Source organism: Anguilla anguilla, chromosome 12, assembly GCF_013347855.1.
Source record: "Anguilla anguilla isolate fAngAng1 chromosome 12, fAngAng1.pri, whole genome shotgun sequence".
Taxonomy (NCBI): Eukaryota; Metazoa; Chordata; class Actinopteri; order Anguilliformes; family Anguillidae; genus Anguilla; species Anguilla anguilla.
The window spans coordinates 15,042,668-15,057,658 of NC_049212.1; the positions used below are offsets into that span (position 1 = coordinate 15,042,668).

The 14,991-nt window shown below is 41.9% G+C and overlaps 1 protein-coding gene across 1 annotated transcript in view; it reads right to left on the reverse strand.

Annotated features, from left to right (window-relative positions):
* LOC118209942 (sortilin-related receptor-like) overlaps nt 1–12,119 on the reverse strand; it is a 63,261-nt gene extending 51,142 nt beyond the window's left edge. Inside the window, exon 1 of the mRNA XM_035385673.1 lies at nt 11,548–12,119. Within this exon, the coding sequence (XP_035241564.1) occupies nt 11,548–11,928 (381 nt within the window). The 5' untranslated portion in view covers nt 11,929–12,119. The remainder of the gene's footprint in view (nt 1–11,547) is intronic.
* Between the last annotated feature and the right edge of the window lie 2,872 nt (nt 12,120–14,991).

Below are 14,991 nucleotides of genomic sequence, written 5' to 3' on the forward strand. Positions count from 1 at the left end.
CCCAGTTCTGCTCACGTTGCCTCTAACACTCCACCCCGCTCCACTACACTGACTCACAGACCTCTTACTGGAACTCCAAAGGCCTTCCCAGAACCCCCTGTTGTTTCTGTCATTAGCTTTTTTCCGTCGTCTTGCTCTGTCCCCACTCCTCTCCCTGCATTTCCTCCTCCTGCAAAATGAAGGGTCAGGTCTGCGCAAATTAATCAGCGGCTGACCTTGGCTAACCATTCTGAATGAGCAAATCAGAGTAAGAACTCTGGATATAAACGAGCACCTGTTAAAGACCCACAGAGGCTGCGCTGTGCTCCTGCTCACGTCTCCCAATGCTGAAAATGTTAGGCCTTCAAATCAGGTAAGCAGAGCTTCATCACACAACCAGACTAATAATAATTTGTAACCTGAGGGGGGAAATACACAGTGCAAGTATTTCACATAGCCTAAATAATGAATTATGCATTTTCCACTACAGTGCAAACGAGGATGGCCGAACTTTGGTGATACATGTCTAAATATATTGTCAATTACCTGGAAACCTGCAGTAACATCCTCATTTGAAATTCAGAATGCTGACACATCCCAGGCAATCATAACAAAGGAATTAGCCCTGTTATGAAAAACATTCCAACAAAAACTCCAGGTAACCAGTTTATATGCTTTGTTTAAACAATGACCTGGGTTTGCATGTGGTGTTCAATGTGTCTGAAGGGATGCAGTGCCTTCTGGGGGCTCTGGTATGTGGGGGCCAAAAGCCAGTGTATGTTTTACGGAGTGTCTTCCACTGGCCATACATCACAGATATAGGCTACTGTATGGACCCATAATTATTTGATTTTTTTAACCTGAAAACAGTATTGCCTATATGTAGCCCTATAGCTACACAACAGGGCAGACCAAGTTTAGTTACCTTTATTATCTGCTGTTAGCTATATCATCTTTTCCAAGTCTCATGTCTCACCAAAGAGAGAGACATCATTTTCACAGGTGCCCATTTACCAATATAGCAGTAACAACTGTTCCCATTATCAGCACAATAAAGAGGCAGCTTTTGCTCACAGCACTATTATTATAGCTATGGCCAGCAGGACAAAAAAAAACAAACATTTATCTTACAGCTTCCTTCAAAATGTTTCTGTAACAATGAAAGGATGAAAAATAATACACATCCATATTGAAGTAAGGGGGCAAGTTAACCTCCACAGCAAAGAAGATTTCCAGGACCAGTGACAGAGCTAGAACATCACAGGTGAAACTCAAATGTTAATTGCCATGGATACGCCGTTGCCACAACTTGGACCAGGTGCAGCAGAATATGGCCGAGGACAGGAAGGCACAGACAGCTAATGCTAAGTCCACGCGTTCAAATTCCATCCGACAAGAACAGCAACAACAGCAAAAACATCAAAATGGTCAACAAACTGAGCTACATTTTTATCATACCATGTTTACATCAAGTGAAAATAGGCTACTTGAAAAATACATGGTTTAGGAAAATTCTGTACAAGGTTAAAATTTTACTGAGTTCCCAAAAGAAAAATAAGCGCGAGTAGAAGTATTAATTGAGACTGATCCAAAATTATCAAGCAGGCCCTCAAACAGTGGGAACAGAGCCAACAGTCAGACAGGGATCAGGGGAAGGCTGGTTCTGAATTAAAAACACCCAATACCAGCCTCCAAGAGACTCAAAGAAACATATGGCCCCAGCCCAGCTGAATAATTATACTTCTTTATACCACTCTTCTTCACATTATCAGGTGTGTGTGTGTGAGTAGAGATCATATTTAAACAGGGAAGCATACCCAACAACCAGAGTTGAACCAGTTTTCATAAGATAAGAAAGACCACACCAGATACAACCTGCAGCAAAAGGACACATTTTGGTAAGAGTCACAGAGCCAGAAAAACATCGAGAACTTTCCACACTGTCAAGACAGCTCCTAAAAGGCTGCTACTCGGGAGCTAAAGAAGAAGTGACACAAAGGTCCATTCAGCTTTCAAACACTTCATTTACAACTGCCACATGCTGAGGGGACAGAGGCAAAACCCTTTTCATGCGTGCTTTTAAGTTACAGTGGAGCAAGATTTACATTCAGTGATTTATTTGGCATACGGTCTTAACCAGGGCAAGCTGACAAGTTTGGCCAGTTATGTGCGCACTAACACCAGAGATAAATAGTGGCTGAGGGAAGTTCTGGCCACAAAGCTCCCCTGGCTTCAGTAAGTGATGTATAACCGATGCTCTTACATGCCCTGCCTCCATCCATATAATCTGCTTTGCATCATTTGCTAATAAACACATTTTAAACGAAGTAGAAATTGGTCGTATGTGCACCCAACACAGCACTGGAGCGTGGGAAAAGACTTGTCAGGGCTAAACAGAGCTAAACTGCATGGTGTAGAGCTAACTGTCTAACAAGTTATTACAGTGTGTAGAGTAAGGCTAAAAGGCTGGCTAACAGCCTACTATGAGCTGTGGTGTGGGACTACATTATATGGTGTAGGGCTAACCGGCTAACAGGTTATTACGGTGTGTGGAGAAAGGCTAAAAGCCTAACAGTCTAATAGGAGCTGTGGTGTGGGACTGCATTGCATGGTGTAGGGCTAAAAGCTGGGTCGCTGGTACTGCCGGAGGCATTTCTCCAGTTTCCAACCAAGTGCTCTCTATGAGTGAGAGAAATCCCATCTGCTCTGACAGAGACTACAGGCTCTGTTCTGTGCAGACACTCTTAAGAGATCCCTATCAGGCCCTGGCAGAGACCAGACAGTCTGTTTAACAGCAGCTGGACTCCCAGTTTCTTACAGCTAACAGGGGCTGGACATTAGCTTTCTTGCTCTATTTGAGACTTAAGCAGTATATTTCATTATGAGAAAATGCTGAACCCATAATAATTCTATTAAATTAGTTCAGATGAGTAGAGTTCTCATAGCGGAGTCTAATTAAAGGAAATGAAGAGCGAAGACAATGTTCCGTTTTAATTATATGGAACAGCTCTGTAAGGGGTGTTCATGGTTCCTGCTTTATACTTCACATCTGGAACCAGTATCAGTACAAAACAGGGCCCACTCAGTCCACAGTGGGAATCAGTGGTCCAAGACATAAATACACAAACATTAGCATGCTCCTGAAGAATACAAAGAAATTAAAATTTCAGATAATTACGAGATCTAGGAAACAATTTGGTTGATTGACTTAATGTATTACAAATTCAGTTTTTCCTGAATTCCACACAATTCATGTGGACTGTCTCTAAACGCTGTGTGGTATTCTGTATTCCTCCTCAGCAGTTCTGCCTAAATAGACTTTTTTTTCTTTTTTTCGGAAACACGGGTGTAGTGTAGAAAGCATTTGCTCTAGAAACATTTCCTGAGGTAACTACAGTGTACAGTTACAAAAATTAGATGATGAATTTAAATTTATGTAAAATACACAGACACTGCGGCATTCAGAATATTGAGGGTGGGGGCGAGGAGACTCGGTGCATGTGAAGTCAGCCAGGAATCCGTCCGCAGATTTTGGCATCTGCCCTTTCTTTCACAAGCAGACTGAACTGGTAGAACTGGTTAAATATTAATACGATCCTGGTTTCATCCAGTGCAAAATTAAATGCTAAAGAACAAGGCCGCTTAAACAGCACTTTCACTTAACTGTCTACATTGCCCTTTTTGTTTTACATTAATTTCCTTGGATTATCATCATACAACAAACAGGTCAGCATACTGTAGGAAGCTCTAACTTCAAAAAATGACAGAGCCTGGCCATGTTGCAGAAGGGCCTGGGTAATGTTCTCCCTGAAAGCAACATTTGTTGACTGCCAAACAGCCTGTGACCGATGGCTCTGAGGTAAATATTATTTTTTCATACCGATTACTGCAAACCTTGGGGTTGCTGTGGAGATCATCCAGCAAGGTCATCCAGGAGAGCACACTGCATAGCACAGTACAATCCACAGTAAGTCCTGCAGAGGCCATCTTAGGCACAAATGAGTGCCTAAACCAGGGGATGGCAACCCTGGTCCTGGAGGCCCGGAGGCATTTCTGGTTTTCGTTCCATCTGAGCTTGATCACAAGAGTTTCACGAATGATTAAAAGTCTGAGCCAGAAAATTCTGAATGGGGAAGTGCCTCCAAACATGGTCTCCTGCATTCATTAAACCTGCCGAATTAACTAGTTATGTAGTTAAAAGTTTGGACCTAGCACAAACCAGGAACATCTCTAGCACTTCAGGACCAGTGTTGCCTACCCCTGATCTAAACCAATGTATCGCGCAGATGTGCAGATACTAAGGAAGGGAAGGACTTTATTTCCAGATGTGGGAGCTGAACCCCAGGCCCATACTCCACAACACAGTCATATTACCTCATTGCCAAAGGGCCAGGCTCCTTGGTGAAGCAACTTCCTGTTATGGTACTCTTCTGAGTGACATCCCTGCCTGACAGGCATAATCACTACAATATTCTTTTTGCCACAAGATCTTTTGATAACCTTGTTAGTCTTCCATACACTCATTTTCTCTGCTATTAAAACAACAAATTCTAAGCATTTCCTGATGCAAAGGTACATGGGGACAATCTGCAAGTCATCATCTAGGATTTAAGCCCACAACCAACCAGTCACACAGAATCTGTCCATTGATTTTTGCTCCTTAGCATATATTAATCATTGTTGTTGTGAATTTGTCAAATGTATATATACTACCACAAAAGGCAGTCATGTCAGCTCATTAGTAAAAATTACAAAAAATGTACTTCTGCTAGATTAAATATTGACTGGAGGAATATGGAGAGCATTTTGCTCTCCATTCCAGTGTAAGTGGTGAACCTGGCTAGTGGCTAATATACACAGCTTTAATGCAATGGTGCAGTCTAAAGCCGGGACAAAAGCCTTACCATGCCAGTGTCAACCTGCCCAGGGTCCTGCACAACATTGTATAATTGGCCACGGTGATGACAGGAAAGGGAGGGTTTCAGTCTGGAGGGCATTTCCCATGTATTCTGTGTGAATGGGCCCAGCAGTCTGTCTCTATCAGGACAGAAGCTGCTTCAGCTCAGCTGCTGGACTTAAGAATGATGAAGACACAGTGGCTAGCCGGCTAGCTGCACACATTTCTAAAGATGCATGTACTTGTGTGCAGCCCTGCCATGCTGGCTAAAGATACTGCAGTGATAGACTGGCCTACAGATGCGATTTGGCTCCAACAAAGGGGGAGATGACACCACCCATTATGATCTGTTCCATGGCCCAAGGACGCTTTATTTTTTGGGATAAGTTTTTCCTTTTCCAGGTACATCACTGCTGCTGCCACAATATAAAAGCATAAACAAAACCCCTTGAAATTAGTTTCAAAATGCAAGAGCTTTCAAACCTCAATGCTATTTCAGGGTGCGCACGCACACACACGCACACACACACTAGCACCCCTTCTTTCATTGGTTGCCAATAACCATGCCTATAAACAGGACACACCATGCGAGTGTTTCTCAATGTCACCTCGTCAGGTGGAAGATGCTGAATTTTTTCATGTGCAACCCAAACATGCTAAGCACAGTCTTTAGCCCTAACATCACACAGTTTCTTTAAATCGGTATGGTTTAGGCACACTGATAGACTAAACTCCATCCATAGCTTCTCTTAAATCCCTTCTAAAAGATAACCTGAGGCACAACACCCCGCAGGCAAACCGAGGGAGATTTAGAGATCAATGTCTGATAGCTGGAATGTGTGGATTATATTTGACTTGGCCACAAAGAGCTTTGAAACCCATTGCGCCGGGGTCTACATAATCCTGCACTGAAACAAGCAGAGGGAACCAGGAGATGGTCAGCTGACTCACAAAAAAGGGAGAGAAAGAAATGTCTAAATTCCAAGAAAGAGTCAAAGGAAAGGAGAAGTAGTGAGTAACAACAAAAAACGCAGTAAGTGCAGGAAATGCGAGTGTCCGTGCAGTGCTACACAATGACAAGGGTCACATTCAGCCTCAATACGAGGCATTGTAGTGCAATGGCTAAGGAGTTGGGCTTGTAACCCAAAGATCACAAGTTCGAATCCCAGGTAGGACACTACCGTTGTACCCTTGAGCAAGGTACCTAACCTACATTGCTTCAGTATATATATATCTCATAAAAAAAACACGTTTTCAACGTACAAAAATGCCAAGTTACTCAAAAGTATTGATATCAAAATGACGCCAAGTTACGGTACTACAAACAATATAGGCTATCTTGCCTCACCGAAATTTAATAACATGTATTCCAAAGCAATGCTACCCAATATTTCCTCAATTCTTTCAAGTCACTTGGCCCTGTGTGTATATAAGCGTGCAGTACATGGACAGGCCAAACATATGTGTGGATGGCTTTCTCACAGTCATGATTGATTGAATAGGCATCTATATGTCCAATTTGTATTGGTATGTATGTATTTTGGTGGTCAGCCTTTCTGTTGCGTGAATGATTGTATGTTTCTTGGTATAAATGTCTGTTCGTAAATGTGAATGTAACATGCTGCGAGGGAATGTCCCCATGGGGATAAATAAGTTCTCTATGTATGTATGTACAATATGTATTTTACATGTATTTATTGTACGTTGCAAATATACAATCACTTGTACATTTAGTCAAATTCAGTTCAGAAGCAAGTATAAACATATGTTTTCTGGAGAAATATGCTTCCTGTAGTGACTGACCAGCAGTTTTCTACATGAATTTCAATGTGTTCCATGAGGCAATACGAAATATTTGACACTTTGATCTGACACAACGTTTGCATGACATTGTAATATGGTAAGATTAGAAAACACAGGGCCAAGTGACTTGAAAGAATTGAGGAAATATTGGGTAGCATTGCTTTGGAATACATGTTATTAAATTTCGGTGAGGCAAGATAGCCTATATTGTTTGTAGTACCGTAACTTGGCGTCATTTTGATATCAATACTTTTGAGTAACTTGGCATTTTTGTACGTTGAAAACGTGTTTTTTTTATGAGATATCATTTCTTTTTGCAAAGCGTTTTATTACGAGAGTGAGAAATGCGAAGTGACCCTGTAAGAAACGGTTGTGGATTATGGCTATCATTGTGTGAATTTGTACAGTCTGATGAGCGTGTACGTTTAGCAGTTTCGGTTTGCTATATATGTAAAACAGTGGCTGTGACAAATAGTGCGGTGGCGTAATTGTAAACGCATCAGAAAAGGTGAAATATGGCCAGTGTAGCTATGTAGGCTACTCACGGATTTGACGGGCATCCAACGAGCCTTGATTGACAAAAGAATCAGCAAGCCCGTAGAATTAGAGCTGCCTAGGTCGCAACTTGTGTACCCTTCTGTCCTGCTCCGTTGTCTGTTATTTCGTGAAGATGCACTTTTAGTGTTTGTAAGGTTTATAAGGCATTTTGATAGGCTTATCTGCAGGTAGGAATCCTCTTTGCTGTTTTGTTAAGGTAGAACCGGAAAAGTTGATAGTGGAGAATAGGAGCAGACGCATATGTCCCAGCAGGCTTTGCATATGAGAAAATAACAAGTGTGAGATAAATTAGGCGAAATGATGAAATAGCGTAGTTGAAACAATATGTTTTTTAGCAGAATGGGCATGTAGGTGAAGGTTGACATGATCACAGACTATAGTGCGAAGTAAATGAAGTGACCATGAGCGAGCTTAGTTTGCTTATCAAACGGTATATAACAGTCTGTATTTAACGTTAACTGGTTAAATAACATGTGCAATCTATTGCACGAATGTGTTTTTCTCATGTTCAGTGCTAGTAGTTATACTTATGAGTGAATCATGATTTTAAATGTAATGTTTAGATTGCGGAGTTGCAAAACACATACGTAGTAATTGTTTGTAGCCTATGTGGCTAGATAGAGAACAGGGCGAGGTAACATGAATGTAGAAACGTGGCGTTTGCTGATATGAAGGTTTTGTACGGTAGCCAAGTGAAGAAATATAGTTAGTAGAAATGGCACAGCGGTGAACTGGTGTAACTTTTTAATAAAAGGAATACATTTGCGTCATGAAATGCATATGGGTGGCCGTGAGTGAGTTTTGGTAAAGCAAATATAAGCGTAAGAAAATGTTAGTGTAAAAGAGGAAATGATCTGCCTGAGGGCGAGTCGGGATTCAAGCCTTCAACCGGAGGTTTACCAGTCTGTGACTTCGTTAGTGCAGCACCATGTCATAGCTATGCAAAGCGTGAAATATCATTAGCAAACCTGTCGGTGGTTTTAAAGAAGAACACAGGCCGGTAAGCACAGAAGAGCTCCCGTTGAATCCATATGGATTAGCAATATTGTAGCCGGTTAATAACTGAACGTACAGACGGTAAGTCATAATGCATATGGCTTAGCAATATTGTTGCCGGTTAATAACTGAACGGTGAACGGCGGGTAGATATGGTGCAAAAGCAATTATTGATAAGTAGTAGACAATTATTAGTGAGGGTCGAAGCAGGTTAAAGAAACGTGTTCCTAGCTGGGCTTGAACCTACGACCCCATGTTCCCAAGACTGTAACCTTGCCCACTAGGCCACAGGTGGACTAGCTGTTTAGATTGCGGAGTTGCAAAACACATACGTAGTAATTGTTTGTAGCCTATGTGGCTAGATAGAGAACAGGGCGAGGTAACATGAATGTAGAAACGTGGCGTTTGCTGATAAGGTTTTGTACGGTAGCCAAGTGAAGAAATATAGTTAGTAGAAATGGCACAACGGTGAACTGGTGTAACTTTTTAATAAAAGGAATACATTTGCCGTCATGAAATGCATATGGATGGCCGTGAGTGAGTTTTGGTAAAGTAAATATAACCGTAAGAAAACGTTAGTGTAAAAGAGGAAATGATCTGCCTGAGGGCGAGTCGGGATTCAAGCCTTCAACCGGAGGTTTACCAGTCTGTGACTTCGTTAGTGCAGCACCATGCCATAGCTATGCAATGCGTGACATATCATTAGCAAACCTGCCGGTGGTTTTAAAGAAGAACACAGGCCAGTAAGCACAGAAGAGCTCCCGCTGAATCCATATGGCTTAGCAATATTGTAGCCGGTTAATAACTGAACGGTGAACGGCGGGTAGATATGGTGCAAAAGCAATAATTGATAAGTAGTAGACAATTATTAGTGAGGGTTGAAGCAGGTTAAAGAAACACGTTCCTAGCCGGGCTTGAACCTACGACTCCGTGTTCTCAAGACTGTAACCTTGCCCACTAGGCCACAGGCAGACTAGCTGTTTAAACTGGAAATGTTTCAGAGTAAAAAGGTATGGGTATTTTGCGTGTGTATGCGCGTTTTTGATTGGGTCGTGTAGGTGAAGATTTGGCTGGTGTCAGTGAAATGTCCAATGGGGAGACATGTTGTTAGTGGGATAGGCGGCAGGAAAAATAAGAATGAGAAGAAGAAGAAGAAGAAGAAGAAAGAGAAGAAGAAGAAGAAGAAGAAGAAGAAGGAGAAAACGCAAAATCCCCTTAGTTTGGAGCTTTATTGTGTGGACATGTGAAGTTGTTTATGAATTCTGTTTGTTGAAATGGGGTCAGAATGTACAGAATTTAATGTTTTTAAGGGCTGAGTGTCTGTGGCTGTTGTGGTTATTTCTGTGGGGAACCCTGAAAAGTGCCAAACTCTCGGTGCTGTATAGGTATGGGGCATGCCCCCGCCAAGGCGTAACTTGGCGGGATGGCATACCTGCCATCCCAATATATATATATATATAGTCGCTCTGGATTCCAAATGTAATGTAACCCTCTGTATCCCATGCTTATAGATTCCACATCTGCTCATTCTTCAGGCATGCACTTGACCTGCGCATTCAAAGCATTAGAGTGTGGTTCAGCTAGAACAGCCAGACCCAAGCACCCAACTGATCAGTGCCTCTGAGGCAAACCTGCCACCTCCCATTCACATCTCATTCCCTTGGTGATTGTACAGTCAAATATATGCCATTCTGCAAGGGCTGCCAGTCGCAATGGAAACTGGAACAAACCTTCAGCATGAGATTGCAGCTTTAGTAGAAAGTACCCCTGGACACCATCCACTGGTTCATTGTTTTACATGAAGGCTACACGTCCACACAAGCCTGTGTCTCTAACTGATAAGGTGCTCAAATGCTCGAATTACTTCCTCCGTACGTACATACAGTGCACGTCCCACTACAAAACACTACCTCAAATAGGAAATGCAGCCAGAGCATACCCGGCTAAATTATGACCACTGTTTATACACAACTGTAACCACACACATCACTACCCCATTAACCATTTATTCACTAAAATAAAAAAGATCAGATTTGGAACCTGAGCCCTTACCATGTGAGACATAAGCTGCACGAGCTTTCATAAATTCTCGTTTTCCTTTGTAGGTTACTGGTACTTAAACATAGTGAACTGAGCACGGTTCGGGATACATTCTTAATATAATATGACGCAGATGTGTAATAATTTCGGAAGGAACAAAAGCTCTTAAAAAGAAATGGCTCGGCGTGATCAGCTCTTTTATGATGAATATAGTGTCGCAAATAATGTCAAAAACCCAACCTACGTGCGTGCAAACAGAATCATTTCTCGAACAGACCGTGTATACTGCGGTTTGTGCCATAGGTAGGAACAAATAACGCAACACAGAAAGCCTATTATTGTATCTTTGTTGTGCAACTCGATTCCCCAAAGGCGTGTTGAGTGGTTTTAACGATACGTTTCAAGTTCAAAAACTGTTCGGTAATGATCAAGGTAGCCTGATCAAGTCAATGATTTGATTTTGTTTTTTCTGTGTACACATAGTTCACTGGCTTGATCAAATATGCCACTCGGAATTAAACGCAGGAATAAACTTGACTGGAGGTGAACTCCAAAATGTTACCCAGATCATCTTAGCAGAGCACAGAGCAGCAACAAAATGTCAATGTCCTTATGTAAAGTGATGCGCTTCTGCAGTTGCGTAAAGGCATATTATTTACCAATCTTGCAATTAATCTTAAATTCGTTACATTGTAATAGGTTCCTTACACTGCATATCGTGGCGACAATTAAGTTGGTGGTCAGTAGTAATTATCATTGGGCTACTAAGAAAGCAACTGAGCCAATATGATTAATTTATTGTTGATATATGGTTTTGCGAGCCTACTCAGTTGGCTAACAAATATTAAGTTTCCGTTTCTCATAGCTCTACCGTGTGCTATTAGTAAACAAATCAAGACACTGTTTATAAACGCTAGACCGACACATTTGGATTGTATAACTTGCATAACAAGTACAGTCCAGCAGCTAAATAACGGCAGCCAGCTGCACTTTATCGCAACATTGTTGTACCATTCGATGACAGTTTCAGTGTTTTTCCAGAGAAATGCTGCTAACATGCTAGCTGTTTTAGTGAGTAGCATATGTTGTCATATTTAGCCAATTGTTGCCCAAATAGTTGCGGGTGAAAAGCTGAGTTTCGACTGCTTTCTGAGTGAATCTTAAAACTGTGCGTTTTAGCAGCATCAGTGGTTGAATAGGGACTGCTTTCCAGATGTTCTCCTTTTCCTTCCCAGAAATTCCACGCAGTGACTAATAAAGCGACCGTGGCTTACCTTCCCGTACACCTTCGGCAGGGGCGACTCTGCAGCGCTCCTGCGACTGCGATGCTGATGCGCAGCCGAAGCCGTTCTGCCTCCACTCTCTCCGCGCAGCGTTTGTGTGATTGCCTCGCCGTTCGCCCCAAGCTGAATTTCGTTAGCGCTTACCCACGAAAACCCCCTGTCTTGCGGCAGCATGAAACGCTCGTTCTGGTGAACCCGAAGCGTGGAGGAAGAAGACTCAGGCACCACGCTTATTAAAAGATATACTGTAAACCGAAGAGGAGACAGCATCTTGAATGACCGCCGCGTCGCCATGTTTGTACGCTTCTCCGGTGTGTCTAGAAGAGCGCCCTCGCGTGTAGTTGCTGTGTGGCTCTGATCATCCCCCAGCATCAATCCGCCGAGGTGTAATTAATTTACGTCGGCGATATACATTTGTTTTTTTACGTTAGCATGCACTGTACGTTGGTGTTATTATTTCTGAACGTCCGCTTCTCGATCAAAAAGACCAACGGTCGGTATCTATAGCATCCATGTCAGTGACAGCAGTGAGTGCATGTGGTGTTATGGAACGCAATGACTTGGGAACAAAGAAAACACAGCTCAGTATAATCCAATCCAACAATGACGATTACAGAGCAGGAAAATTTTCAACCTATATGACAGGAGACATGTATACATAAATAGGCATATGATTAAAACGAGTGAACCCATACAGGCACACTGCAGTGATGCACATACAGCCCTGCATTACATTTTACAAAAATGTATTTAGTTGCTAAATGTGTTTATATGATATAAACAAATAGGCATACACACAGCCAGCACTCCACAAACTGCATTGGCCATGCCATATCCATCACTGCTGATATTAGCCCCCAAAAAACAGGACAGAATGCTTTTACTTTGTGTGCACCATCTTTTAACACTCAATTTGTATTAATTGAGAATTCCATAACATACTTTTAAAAAACGTCAACATGCAATATTTATAATTTTGAAATATTTGGTCTTGGTCTTTATGGCATCTCAGTCGCTGGAGAAGCAGATTGATCTCGGTTGGGCCTGGTGGAGATAGCACAGCTAGGTTAACTAATCAGCCCAAGTGTTTAAAGGTTTGCTGCTCTCCACAATTCGGGGTCAAGCCCGGGAGCTTTATTTAGGCTTTGTTTGTGTGTTTGTCAGAGCACAAAATGAAAGTAAACCACCGCTGAAAAGCAGGAGGCGCTGGTCAACTGAAAAGTATGCCAGCTATGAGCGGTTAACTGAAATGTTGCTGCTCAGTTTTGCTTTCTTTTGTTTTGTTATGTTAGTTCGTTGTTTTAGTTCATTGTTTTCACCCGGAACTCGTGAGGGGGAAGGGTGAAGATTTTAGTTTATTTGATTTCGTGTTGGTATGGGTGCCTCTCTTTCTCCATGTGGCAACCGGCATCCACTCCCAGATCTCCCACATCTCCCTCCCTGGGGTTTCACACCAGCGTGTGACGGTATTATTATTATTATTATTAGAAGTAGTAGTAGTAGTTTAATTGAATATCATTCCATTTAAATGGGAATGTGGAAGTAGTACTAATCCTCATGTTAATTCAGTGTGAGATTGGTTTGGGTTCAAATGGGATTTGGTTGGGTCTGTCTGGACCTGCAGTATTCCATTGCATTTCATTTTCAAAAGTGTAGCTGGTCATATATATAATTCATAAAGTGGCCAGATATTTTTCTTTGTTCGTTTAAAGGGTGGAATCTAAAATGACCACCGACTGGTAAAGACTGGCAGATTATGCCCAACAGCATTCACCTGTACCTCTCACACATCTCATGTGCACATACTGCACTGGATCAAGGTTCCCAGCCAGAGACAAACAGGCAACTGAATAATTAATAAACCACTCAAGGTTTCAGTTGAGCTTTCTCTGCAGCTTGTGAATAACATCCAGTGTACCTCTGACCGAAGTCAATTGAGGGGACTTTTCACAGTCCTCGGCATCAATGATTGGAGAGTAACATTTCATGAGTGCAGTTTAAAAGTGAACTGTCAATCATTGACTCGTCTGAACCAATCATAAGGTTTTCACTCTCCACAGCAAAACAAAATGGTTGGTTTCATCATTGAAACATTGATCTCTGGCCAATTTTTTTTGGGTTTCTTGGAGTGTTTTTAGTGACAGAGTGAAATAATTTGAGTAAATATTGGATAAGTGCAGGATAGATTGTAAATTTAAAGTAAAATAAATCAAATGCAGCAGAGAAAGACATTTTTGAAAAGTGTAGTCTTCCCTGGGTGATAAATCAGATTGAAAACCTAAAGCATGCTAGTACCATTTTCGGGGGGTTTATCAGATTGAGTTGGTTAAATGTCATGCAAATAGCATGATGCAGGTCAAATCCATTGCGTTGATTTGTAACAAAGTGGTGCTATACTTGTCCTGTTCTTTCGCAAAGCATAAGGACAGCATGTGCAATCTGCCGTCATTGATATTTCTTAATAGCAACAATATGCTGAATTCACATTTGTGGTTGCAGTCATCTTAAATGTTAAACTTCCATCCACTGAGATTTCAGTGACTCATTATTGACAATATGGTAAATACCACCCCCCCCCCCCCCCCCCCCCCCCACTATAAAATGACAGCTGTAGCCCTGAATGTTACTGAGAGATATCGAAACTACTCCAGGAGAAAGACAGCTCAGCCAAAACTCAAGGCTGTTCTCTTCACTTTCAGAAAGTAAAACAAGCTCGAAATACAATCAGCACTGTACAGGAAACTAGGACAGAGAGCACTGCTGGGAGAGAGCTGAAGCATTGCACGTCCTTTGAGGAGGACGTACTCCATTTTCCATTTGTGAGATGAAAAGAATGACTTATCTTCGTGGATGCTTTATGAGGTAGCGAATATGCATGAAGTCCACTGCATGAAAGTCATAAAACAGATTTCCCATCGCTCAGGGCTGTTGCATAATAGCCAGTCCTTAACTGCGCAACACTGCGTACCGGGTGCAGTTTTCTCGTTCATTACTCAGACAGAACCAAGTCTACAGTGGCTCTAACCAGGGTGGAGCTGGCAGGGACACGAGCAGGGATGCAGTCCACAGAACATGCAGTGATTAGATACTGCCAATGCAATTTCCATTAACAGTGTGTATTCTGTATTTATTAAAGTATTACTTAGTCCACTTTCAGTAGCGTGCATGGACGTTTGAGGATGCCAACCGATTCACAAAAAGCATTTAGTGTTAAAAAAAAGCAATTTCTCATTTTCGAGTACCGCACATTAGAACAACTCGCTGCGCACGCGTAAAATATAAAATGCTGTTATCAGGCCTTTCAATACATCGCTGGTGGCCTAACTATGACTGAAATGGAGGGTAAAAAAGGAAAACTGAACACACATTAGCCATACTATGGAAGAAAGAAATGCCTTTATTAGAAAATACATGCAGAGACACACAAGGATAAAG